General features: G+C 49.4%; 1 protein-coding gene across 1 annotated transcript in view; it reads right to left on the bottom strand.

Moving 5' to 3' along the window:
- The window catches only part of CFAP46 (cilia and flagella associated protein 46), a 114,189-nt gene that overhangs the window by 47,192 nt on the left and 54,952 nt on the right, over positions 1–12,045 (bottom strand). Inside the window, exons 28-32 of the mRNA XM_064269895.1 lie at positions 9,151–9,310; positions 7,881–8,095; positions 6,472–6,693; positions 5,577–5,726; positions 53–201 (exon numbers count right to left, since the gene is read on the bottom strand). Coding sequence (XP_064125965.1) covers positions 53–201; positions 5,577–5,726; positions 6,472–6,693; positions 7,881–8,095; positions 9,151–9,310 — 896 coding nt within the window. The remainder of the gene's footprint in view (positions 1–52; positions 202–5,576; positions 5,727–6,471; positions 6,694–7,880; positions 8,096–9,150; positions 9,311–12,045) is intronic.

Below are 12,045 nucleotides of genomic sequence, written 5' to 3'. Positions count from 1 at the left end.
ACTTGGCGGCAACGGGTTTGGTTTGGTTTCGTAATCAGGCAGCTGTACCAACCTGAGGTGGTAGAGGTCTGCGAGGCTCTTGCTGTCCACCACGGACTCTGCGATGAGTACGCCCAACTGAAGAACTGGGATCATGAGCTCATAAAGGAACATCTCCTTCAGGGCATTGACCAAGTGGTCCAGGTAGTATAAACTGTATGTCTACATGAATATACAACCAACACATAGGGTCAGAGAATAGGGAGAAATGTTAGCCCACTAGCTTGTAGGGTCTTTTCTGCAAAGAGCTTTATCCTTCATCACAGTGATAAGCATAATGTCAGGCACACAGTAGGTGCTCCACAGTGTTTGCAGAAAACTAGTCCATTATCAAAAGAAATTAAAGAAGACCTAAATAAATGAAAAGACGTATCACATTTGTGAATTGGAAGACTCAGTACGGTAAAGATGTCTATTCTTTGTCAGTTTTTTTTTTTTTAAATGAAACCTAACAAGCTGGTTCCAAAATACACATGGAAACACAACAAAGAATGCAAAGATTAGCCAAGACCTTCTTGAAGAGCAACGTGCAGGACTTTGTCTGCCACACTCAAGGTTATGAAGCTACAATAATTAGACAGTGAGATGGTGGTGCCAGAATAGACAATTAACTGATGGAAGAGAGAGCCCAGGCCACTTGATTCGTGACAAACGTTGTTAGGTGCCGTCGAGTCTGTTCCGACTCATAGTGATCCTATGTAACATTTCACGCTCCAATTATTAATGGATGTTTGCAGCAGTTTCTTCTCATTTTGAGTCATGCCACACCAGCAAATGAAGGTCCTGAAAGCTTGACTCCATCCACATCATTAAAGTCGACTCCACTTGGAGGAGGCAGCTCTTCCCGAGTCGTCTTTTGAGTGCCTTCCAACCTGGGGGGCTCATCTTCTGGCACTATATCAGACAGTGTGCCACTGCTATTCATAAGGTTTTCACTGGCTAATTCTTTTCAGAAGTAGACTGCCGGGTCCTTCTTCCTAGTCTCTTAGTTGGGAAGCTCTGCTGAAACCTGTCCTCCATGGGTGACCCTGCTGGTATCCAAATACGGGTGGCATAGCTTCCAGTATCACAGCAACACACAAGCCCCCACAGTACGACAAACTGACAGACACATGGGGCCATGACAGATGGGGCACCGCAACGAAAAGGGGTAAAGTGACTGTTTTCAATAAATGGTGGTGGGACAATTGATGTTGTTAGGTGCTGTCGAGTTGGTTCCAACTCATAGTGACCCTATGCACAACAGAACGAAACACTGCCTGGTCCTGCACCATCCTTACAATTGTTGTTATGCTTGAGCCCATTGTTGCAGCCACTGTGTCAATCCACCTCACTGAGGGTCTTCCTCTCTTCCGTTGATGCTTTACTTTGCCAAGCATGATGTCTTTCTCCAGGGACTGATCCTTCCTGACAACATGTTCAAAGTATGTAAGACACAATCTCACCATCCTTACTTCTAAGGAGCATGCTGGTTGTACTTCTTCCAAGACAGATTTGTTTGTTCTCTTGGCAGTCCATGGTACATACAATATTCTTTGCCAACACCACAATTCAAAGGCGTCAATTCTTCTTTGGTCTTCCTTATTCAATGTCCAGCTTTCATATGCATATGATGAGATTGAAAATACCATGGCTTGGGTCAGGCGCACCTTAGTCTTCAAGGTGACATCTTTGCTTTTCAACACTTTAAAGAGGTCCTTTGCAGCAGATTTTCCCTCTGCAATGTCTCTTTTGATTTCTTGACTGCTGCTTCCATGGCTGTTGATTGTGGATCCAAGTAAAATGAAATCCTTGACAATTTCAATCTTTTCTCCATTTATCATGATGTTGTTTATTAGTCCAGTTGTGAGGATTTTTGTTTTCTTTATGTTGAGGCGCAATCCATACTGAAGGCTGTAGTCTTTGATTTTCATCAGTAAATGCTTCAAGTCCTCTTCACTTTCAGCAAGCAAGGCTGTGTCATCTGCATAATACAGGTTGTTAATGAGTCTTCCTCCAATCCTGATGCCCCGTTCTCCTTCATATAGTGCAGCTTCTCGGATTATTTGCTCAGCTTACAGATTGAATAGGTATGGTGAAAGGATACAACCCTGACGCACACCTTTCCTGATTTTAAACCACTCAGTATCCCCTTGTTCTGTCCAAACAACTGCCTCTTGATTTATGTACAGATTCCTCAGGAGCACAATTAGGTGTTCTAGAAGTCCCATTCTTCACAATGTTATCCATAATTTGTTATGATCCATACAGTTGAATGCCCGCATAGTCAATAAAACACAGGTAAACATCCTTCTGGTATTCTCTGCTTTCAGCCAGGGTCCATCTGACATCAGCAATGATATCCCTGGTTCCAAGTCCTCTTCTAAATCTGGCCTGAATTTCTGGCAGTTCCCTGTCAATATATTGCTGAAGCCACTGCTATTCATAAGGTTTTCACTGGCTACTTCTTTCCAGAAGTAGACCGCCTAGTCCGTCTTCCTAGTCTGTTTTAGTTGGGAAGCTCAGCTGAAACCTGTCCGCCATGGGTGATTCTGCTGGTATCTGAATACTGGTGGCATAGCTTCCAGCATCACAGCAACACACAAGTCCTCATAGTATGACAAGCTGACAGACACAGTGGCGGGGGGTTGGGGGGGACAATTGGATCTCCTTATTTAAAAACACGAAGAAGCTTGATCCCTTATCTCATACCACACACAGAAATCAACTTCAGGTAGATCCTAGATTAAATCTGAAAGATAAACTATGAAGCTTTAGCAAAAATACTCTAAGAGAACAGCTCCATGATCTTTGGGGTAAAAAACTTTCTCTCTTTTAACCAAACACATAGAAAAGCCCTAATCATGAAGGAAAAGATTAATAGCTTTTATTACATTAAAATTAAGAATCTTTATTCATTAAATTATGGAAGACTGAAGAAGACTTGATGCCTTTGAATTGTGGTGTTGGTGAAGAATATTGGATATACCATGGACTACCAAAAGAATGAACAAACCTTTCGTGGAAGAAGTAAAACCAGAATGTTCTTTATAAGCAAGGATGGCGAAACTACGTCTCACATGGTTTGGACATGTTATCAGGAGAGATCAGTCCCTGCAGAATGACATCATGCTTGGTAAAGTAGAGGGTCAGCAAAAAAGAGGGACCTCAACAAGATGGACTGACACAGTGGCTACAGCAATGGACTCAAACATAGCAACAATCATGAAAATGGTGCAGGACTGGGCAGTGTTTCATTCTGTTGTACATAGGGTTGCTATGAGTCAGAACCAACTGGACGGCACTTAACAGCAACAACAATTCATTAAAAGACCCCATTAAGAGAGTGGAAAGGCAAGCCACAAAGTGGAAGAAGATGGTCTGCTATTAATTTAATTGTTACGGTGTTCTTGTCAAAATACATAAAGAATTTCTTCCAATCAATAAGGAAAAGACAGAAAGTTTAGTACAATATGGGCACAGAATTTGAACAGGCACATTGCAAAGAGAACATCTAAATAGCCAGCAAGCAGTTGAGAAGGTGTCCAGCTCACTATAATCAGGCAAGTGCCCATTTAAACCACAACAAGGTACAACTACACACACACCAGAATGGCCAAAATTAAAAAACTGAACAACACTAGCTTGGTGAGGGTGTGGAGCAATGTGAGCTCTCACTCGATGAAGATGGGAATGGAAACTGATACAACCACTTTGGAAGTCAATTTGCCAATATCCCTAGGTGGCGTAAACTGTTTCCACTTGCCTACTAGCTAAAAGGTTGGTGGTTCAAACCCACCTAGTGGTGCTGTGGAAGAAAGCCCTAGTGATCAGCTTCTATTAAGAAAACCTGTGGAGCAGTCCTACTGTAACACGTGGGGTCACCATGTGCTGGGATTGACTCCACAGCAATGGGTTTTACTACAGTTGAGAATATACGTGCTCTATGATCTAGAAATTTTACTGCTGGGCCTATACTCCAAACACATGGGCATGTGGGTACTGTGGTATGTGCACACACACACTCACAGAAGCTCTGTTTGTAGTAGGCAAGAACTAGAAGAAATCCAAACGTCCAGTGGTGAATGTCCTTCTGCAAGTGAATGGGTGAACAAGTTTGGTCTGTTTGTGCAATGGAATATTCTACAGCAATGAAAACAAGCAAACTATAGACATAGATGAACATGGTGAATCCCACAAACATGTTGAGTGAAAGGAGCTGTCATGGATTGAATGGTGTCCCCCCAAAATATGTGTCAACTTGGTTAGGCGATGATTCCCAGTATTGTGTGGTTGTCCTCCATTTTGTGATTTGCCTATGTGTTATAAATCATAATCTGCCTGTGGCTAAAGAGGATTAGGGTGGGACATAACACCCTTGCTCAGGTCATATCCCTGATCCAATGTAAAGGGAGTTTTCCTGGGGTGTGGCCTGTACCACCTTTTTATCTTACAAGAGATAAAAGGAAAGGGAAGCAAGCAGAGAATTGGGGACCTCACATCACCAAGAAAGAAGCACCCAGAGCAGAGCGCATCCTTTGGACACAGGGCTCCTGCATGGAGAAAATTATAGCCCAGAGGAAGACTGATAAGGACCTTCCTCCAGACCAGGAACAGAGAGAAAGCCTTTCCCTGGAGCTGACGCCCTGAATTTGAACTTCTAGCCTACTAGGCTGTGAGAAAATAAATTTCTCTTTGTTAAAGCCATCCACTTGTGGTATTTCTGTTATAGCAGCACTAGATGACTAAGACAGAGGCCAAACTCAAAAGGTTATGTACTGAATGATTTCGTTTGTATGAAGCTAAACAACAGGCTGAGTCACGGCTCCAAAGTTATCAGATCCAGATCCTGTGAACGCAACCTTGTACGTCGAAAAAAGACCTCGAGATGGGGGGATTATTCTGGATTATCTGGTTGAGCCCTAAATTCAAACATGAGTGTCCTCATAGGAGGAAGGAAGACAGAGATTTCACACACAGAAGAGGAGGCCATGTGAAGATGGAGAAAAAGACTGAAGTCATTCTGGGGCTTAAGCCAAAGAACACCTGGGGTTACCGGAAGCTGGAAGAGGCAAAGCAAGATCTTCTCCTAGAGCCTTCGGAGAGAATATGGTCCTTGATTTCAGCTCTGTGACACTGTTTTGGACTTCTGGCCTCCAGAACTGTGAGAGAATAAACTTGTGCTGTTCTAAGCCACCAAGTTTGTGGTAATTAGTTACAATGGCAATAGGAAATGAATACACAGGACTGAAGTGTCATGTTTAGGGATGCATTCTTGGGGGTGAATGCGTAAGAAAAGGCTGTGCTTCTCTCAGGTGCTGGCCTACAAGACTTGTTAAGGGAGAAAGAGTGGCAGTGGGAAAGCGACTGTGGGGCCCTGGGGCTGAATAAGCTCTGTGCCTTGGTCTGGGTGGTGACATGAGCTGCTCCCTCTTTAATAATACACGTGCTTCCTTCTGGGCCATATTTCACTGCAGAACGCATTGGAGGCAGCTCCCAGTCAGGATAATGCAATACTGGGTCATCACAGCCCTGGCGGTTCCTTCAAGTCCACTTACGGGCTTCTGGATGCTCGATGGGTTGACAGTGAGGTTGCTCTTGTCCTGTTTAAATATCAACACAATCTCTTCTGGGCAGGAATAGGAAGCCCACTCTTCCACACTTGCAGGCAAATCCTCAAGCCGTTTGCTGGGAACAGGGGTTTGAAGCTGTGAAGGCAAGAATTTGGGATTTACTTTAACAAGTGGGGCTAGAAAATGTGTGTTCACATGGTCAGCTACATAGGGGCCAGCCTGGGGAAGACATGTTCTTGGGATGCTTACGGGAACTGTGCTCCCTGCAGCCTTGGCCCCATGCTATGGCCGCCTTCCCTGGATCAGGGCAGCCACAGTGGTTTTACTTCTGAAGCCCTGGATGCCCACTGCCCCCTGCACAGGGCACTTGGCATCCAATCTACCTGGGTGCCCAAATCTAGAATGCCCTGCTGGCAGCGGGTGCCCCAGGAGCAGGGCTCTGCTGCACCCTGGCCCCACGCGTCATGCTCGGTGAGTGCAGAGTGAGGAAGTGTACAGGACCCCACCAGAGCCCCTGGGTGGGTATCAGGTCTCAATGCTGTGCAGACATTCCGGTCCCTCAGCCAGCCCAGGGAGCAACTACTATTCCAGGATGGAAGTTTCATGTGCACACAGGGCTCGCATCTATTCTTCTCCCACCCCAGAGATGCCCCTACCCCTTCAGCATATTCAGGGCCAAGGCCAAGCCTGGTGCACCCAGGGCAGAAGACTATGTGAGGCCACTTCTCCAGGGGCAAGTGCCACCTCCTTCACAGCCACCTCCACTTGACATGTAAGGACCTGCCCCAGCCTGAGTCTGTGCCATCCCCCGCCCTGCTGCTGGGACACTGACCCAAGGCTGCCGAGTCAAGTGGCCACACGCACCAACCAGTGGTGCTACCTGCTTGGTGTCCTTGCCCTTCTCCTTCTCTTTGCCCTTCTCCTTCTCCTTCTCCTTCTCTTTGCCTTTTTCCTTCTCCTTGTCTTTGCCCTTCTCCTTGTCTTTGCCCTTCTCTTTGTCTTTGCCTTTCTCCTTCTCCTTTTTTGGTAATAATGAAGGTGAACTACTTGCTGCTACAGTCTTGCTTTCTGAAATTGAGTTTCCTGCTGTTAACAAGGAAACCTGAAAAAAAAGAAAGAAAGAGGCCCTAACTTGCAACACTAGATGCAGACACAGGCCCAGCTTCCCGCTGTATACCGTGAGCTGGGCACCTGCATCCACAGGCCCTCAGGGAACTCTGACGCACTGCATAGCCACCCACCATCAGTTCTTCTGTCCACCTTGTCAAGGCAGTGACACCCAGCCCAGGGTGGGGCACAGTGGTAGAGGGCAAAGGCTGGGGGAGGGTTTTAGGAGGAGGCGGGCTGATTTGGCTTGGGCAGTGGAGGTTCAGGAGGTTCCCCTGCAAAAGGGCCAAGAACAGCAGGGGGTTGGGGACCGGTCGAGAGTCAAGGGTGGCCTTGTGTCTTCTAGTTTGTAATGCTGGTGATATAGCCAAGCAGAGGGGAGAATATCAATGCCAACAGATGGAAACATGCCCACATCGTGAAGGTCGTGAAATTGTTTGGAAAGACTCTTCTCTCTTTAAATGGCAGCTGTGTTTCCCAAAGGAGGCTTAGAATGACTGTTATGGATTGAATTGTGTCCCCCCAAAATGTGTATTAACTTGGCTAGGCCGTGATTCCCAGTATTGTGTGTTTGTCCTCCATTTTGTGATTTGATGTGATTATCCTATGTGTTATAAATCCTAATCTCTGCCTGTGGTTAATGAGGCAAGATTAGGTTACGTTCAAGAGGATTAGGGTGGGATCCAACACCTGTACTCAGGTCGCAGCCCTGATTCGAGGTAACGGGAGTTTCCCCGGGGTGTGGCCTGTATCACCTTTTGTCTTACAAGAAACGAAAGGAGACAGAAGCAAGCAGAGAGTGAGGGACCTCGTGCCACCAAGAAAAAAGTGCCGGGAGTGGCGCCTGTCCTTTGGACCCGGGGTCTCTGCTCTGAGGAACTCCTAGGCCAGGGGAAGATGGATCTTCCCCCAGAACTGACAAACAGAGAAGGCTTTCCCCCAGAGCTGGTGCCCTGAATTTGGGCTTCTAGCCTCCTAAACTGTGAAAGAATAAATTTCTGTTTGTTAAGGCCTCCCACTTGTGGCATTTCTGTGACAGCAGCACTGGATAACCAGGACAATGACCAACAGGATTCTGCTTTCCAAAGAAGGTTCTAGAATGACCTCTGGCTAGAAGAGTGTGGGCTACAGAGTGGCACGGGTCTCACATGCCCCCCAGCCTTGGCGACCAGCCAGCCTCACCTGCCAGATCTGTCTGACGAAGGTGTAGGCCATCAGGCAGCAGTCCTGGTAGTGGGGTGAGCTTGGGGACAAGACCAGCGCCAGCAGGATGTGGGCGCAGGCCAGTGCGTCCAGCTGCCTCACGTCCCTGAGACTTTCCAAGGATGATGTCCCAGCCTCCACCGTCACTGGGGGGGTGCCTGACCCCTCCAGGGCTGCTTGAAGGGGTATGTGCTCTTCTGAGAACAGGGGTGCAGCGTGAGCATGCTGGCAAGAGATGGGCCCCCCATTCACCCCTGCCAGCGAGTTGTCACCGAGGCTGTTGAGGAGGGTCTGCAGGTGCCTCGGTGCCCTCAGTGCCCTTGAGTCAGAGGGGACAGTGTCCAGTGCCCATTGCCCCTCGTGCCTGAGCCCCTATTTCAGGGCCTGTTGTGGGCAATCTGTGCACTGGATGCTAGGGCCCAACTAGGCAGCTGTCCCCTCTCAGCTTGCTGCCCCCCATCGGGGTCCCCACAGGAGTGGACACGGGGTCCCCTCCAGCCTCGGCGTCCTGTGGTCTACTCCCAAGTGCTGCCCTTGAGGGCAGGGCCCCCAGGGTGCCCCACAGCCCCCATGTCTGCTGTGCCCAGACCACCGCACCAGAACCCCTGGGTGGGCCTGGGGACTGTGGCTCCTAAAACTCCCAATGATTCCAGAGTGTTGCCTGGGCTGTCCCCTCCCCAGCACCATGGGGCTCAGCAGACCCCACCTCAGCCTAAGCCATAGCACCCCCTGTCCCACCAGTTGTCATGAGTGGGGTCTGAGAGTTAGCACTGGGAAACGGAGAAACGAGTGCTGATACCCTGGTGTTACCCGTAGAACCTGATGTAGCATAGTGGTTAAGAGCTACGGCTGCTAATCAAAAGGTCAGCGGTTCAAATCTACCAGGCGCTCCTTGGAAACAGTATGGGGCAGTTCTACTCTGTCCTACAGGGTCACTATGAGTGACCCTGGTGTTAGGTACTGGGAAAAGCATGGGTGGGCCCTTCTGCCGCAGGACCAGTCCAGGGCTGGGGCGGTTAGAAGGGCCTGCACGAGTTCCTGACACCGAGTAAGGCTGCATTCCCCCACAGCACTGCCCAGCTGTTGCACAGTCATTCCACACTGACTGTGCTCGGCTGCGTGAGGGGGGCTCTCTCCTTCCCTGTCGGGCACTAAGGGATCAGACCTGGTGGGAGCCCACCTCGTGCCCAGGGCTGCTGAGGGACTCAAGGACCATGAGAGTACTGACGCCGAAGGAGATGCTCCTCACCTCCTGGCTGGGCAGTGCTGTGGGGGAGCTGCATGGCCAGCAGGATCTCGGTGGCCCACTTGAGGTGGAAGAGCACGTCCTCTCGAGGAGACTGCTTGCAGTACAGCCACTCGCCCAGCTCCAGGATATAGTCCACCTTCTGCCATGCACTCTCGGGCTTCTTGGGGATCAAAGAAAAGGGACCGAGGTTCAGTTCCTATCAAGTCAACATCCTGAGAAACTAGTGTTGGAGGCTCTGTTTCTGCGATGCGCTAGCTGTTAGCTCGCTCGCCAGGGGCGCTGTGACGGGCTGCCTGGGTCACGATGAGCAGGTCTGCGTCGGGCTCCTCAAGACCCTTCAGGAATGTGTTGTTGCTTGTTTTTCTGTGCTGTGTGCAGGGGACGTCCCTTTGCCCTGCTGCTTCTGCCATCCCTCCTGCCATCCCTCCTGCCACCTGCCTGACAGGCCCCCTGAGTGGATCCCCAGCAAGTCTACCCCCATTTCAACCTGTGCTCTCACCTGAACATCAAGCTGGGCCCTACCCTCCCCCGTGGGACTTACAATCTATTGGGGGCTCAGGTGGAAACAAATAGCAGAAGGAACAAGCCTAGCGCATGGCTCGATGCTACGGTCTCAGGTAGAGTGGCGGGTGTCCAGGGCAAGGTACTGGACAGCAGGATGGGCCGAACCTGCCCAGGAGGGCAGGTGAGGCGGAGGGGGATTTGGAAAAGAGAGTGTCAGGCAGGGGTGAAAGGCCCAAGGTGAGAGCCTCTCAGACATTGTTCCTGCTGGGGCTGGGCCAAGGCTGAGCCCAATGAGGTCCAAGAAGCCAGGGCCCAGGGCCAGGCAGCACCGTTAGGACCTGAGACCTGGGTCCTGAATTGGACAAGGGTTTCTTAGATACGACACCAGGAGCACAAGCAACAAAAAATCAGAATTCATCAAAAGTAAAACCTTTCGTACTACAAATTATACTGTCAAGAAAGTGCAAAAAAGATTTGAAAAGACAACTCACAAAACAGTGTCCGGAATATACAACTCAAAAACAAAAAGTCCAACAACCCAATCAACAACGGGCAAAAACTCGAAAAAATGCTTCTCCAAAAAGGTGTATAAATGGCCAGCAAGCACGTGAAAAGATGTTCAACATCATTAGTCATCAAAGAAATGCAAATCAAAACCGCATGGATGGCTGTGATAAAAAAGACGGAAAATAACAAGTGTTGGCGAAGATGTGGAGAAATTACAATCCTCCTAAGTTGCTGGTAGGAATGTGAAATGGTGCAGCCACTTTGGAAAACAGTCTGGCTGTTCCTCAAAAGGTTCACCATAGAGTTACCACGTGACCCAGCAATTCCACGCCTAGGTATACAACCAAGAGAAATAAAAACACACGGCCACACAAAAACTTGTGCAGAGAAGTTCATAGCAACATTATTGACAATAGCCCCAAAGTAGAAATAACCCAGATGTCCATCAGCGGAAGCTGGAGCAACAAAATGTGGTCCCTCCACACAATGGAATATTATTCAGCCATAGAAAAGGAATGACGGCTGAATCTTGAAAACATTATGCTAATCGAAAGGAGCCAGACACAAAAGATTACAAGTATCCCATTGACCCCATTTATGTGAAGTGTTCACAGTAGGCAAGTCCAGAGAGGCAGAAGATAGATTAGTGGTTGTCAGGAGCTTGGGGAGATAGGGAATGATGGCAGATGGGTGCGCTTTTTATTTGGCAGTGATGAAAAGGTTCTAAAATTGGTTGGGATGATGGCTGTACAACCCTGTGAATTCACTAAAAACCACCGCAATGTCCACTTAAAAAGAGAGACAATGGGAGGAAGGGACTGGGTTCTTTGGCACAGGGAGTCAGCAGTGTGTTGTCCTTTTGGGCAGGCTCTGGCCCAGGGGTCCAGGCACCTCCATCCTCACTCACGAGCTGGCTGTCCTGCTCCCTCCAGTCACTACCTGACCCTGTGAACCCTGGTGAGGCAATCTTGAGGGAGGACTCAGTCTCTGGTTATAGGAGGCTGGTGCAGAGGCCCCCAGGACATAGTAACCCAAGGTGGAGTGGTGCCTCAACCCCACTGAGACTCACTGAGAGCCGCTGAGACCATGGGAGATCCTCCAAGACCTGCTGAGACCTTCAGACAGCCATTATGAGCTGCCAACCAGGCTCTGGGTGCCTGTGGTACCCGGGCCTCTGCATTGCCCAGGGGAGGACTCCCACAGTACATGGCAGGGCTGGACTCCTGACCAATACACCACTTCCCCCTCTCACAGGGATGCCCCTGACCCTGAAGCAACCCAAAGACCACTCAGCACCTGGTAAACTTCCTGTTTAAGAGATGCCTACACCGTTTAAGACATTCACTAATGGGTTCTGTCTTTCAACTTGGAGAACTGTGGATTGTCTTTAGTCCCTGGAGAGCAAGCATGGCTTTCTTGTCCTTAGGTCAGGCCCGTGAGCTCTGGCATCAACCAATGGCCAACGCACCCCCCAGAACCCCACACTCTGACCCCCATGCATGGAGCAGGTCTGTCTTATCCACAGGTTCTTGGGGGTGGGACGAGGGAGTGGCTGCCCACCACCCAACAAACGTCCCCATGCCCGCTCCCTCCGCAGCCACCACCCGGGTCTGTGCATCTGCCCTCCCTTTGACTGTCCTGAGAGGCCCTGGCATTTTTGCCGAGGCTTCACCCACTCTCCCTGGCTCCCATGCACCGACATTGGCTGCCTGCCACACACAGGATCCCACTCCCTCCAGGCTCCGCCTGCTACCGACTCGTTAGCAAGAGAAACTTGTTTCAGGCTAGCCCTGTGCGAGTACCCTAGCACCATTCTCTAGCAGTGGCCTTCCTAAAGGGCCTCGCAGCCTCCCGACCGTCTCTGCAGTGGACTCGCTTGGAGTC

This window comes from Loxodonta africana, chromosome 16 (assembly GCF_030014295.1).
Source record: "Loxodonta africana isolate mLoxAfr1 chromosome 16, mLoxAfr1.hap2, whole genome shotgun sequence".
NCBI classification, from domain to species: Eukaryota; Metazoa; Chordata; class Mammalia; order Proboscidea; family Elephantidae; genus Loxodonta; species Loxodonta africana.
This window is presented reverse-complemented; position numbering and strand designations above follow the sequence as displayed.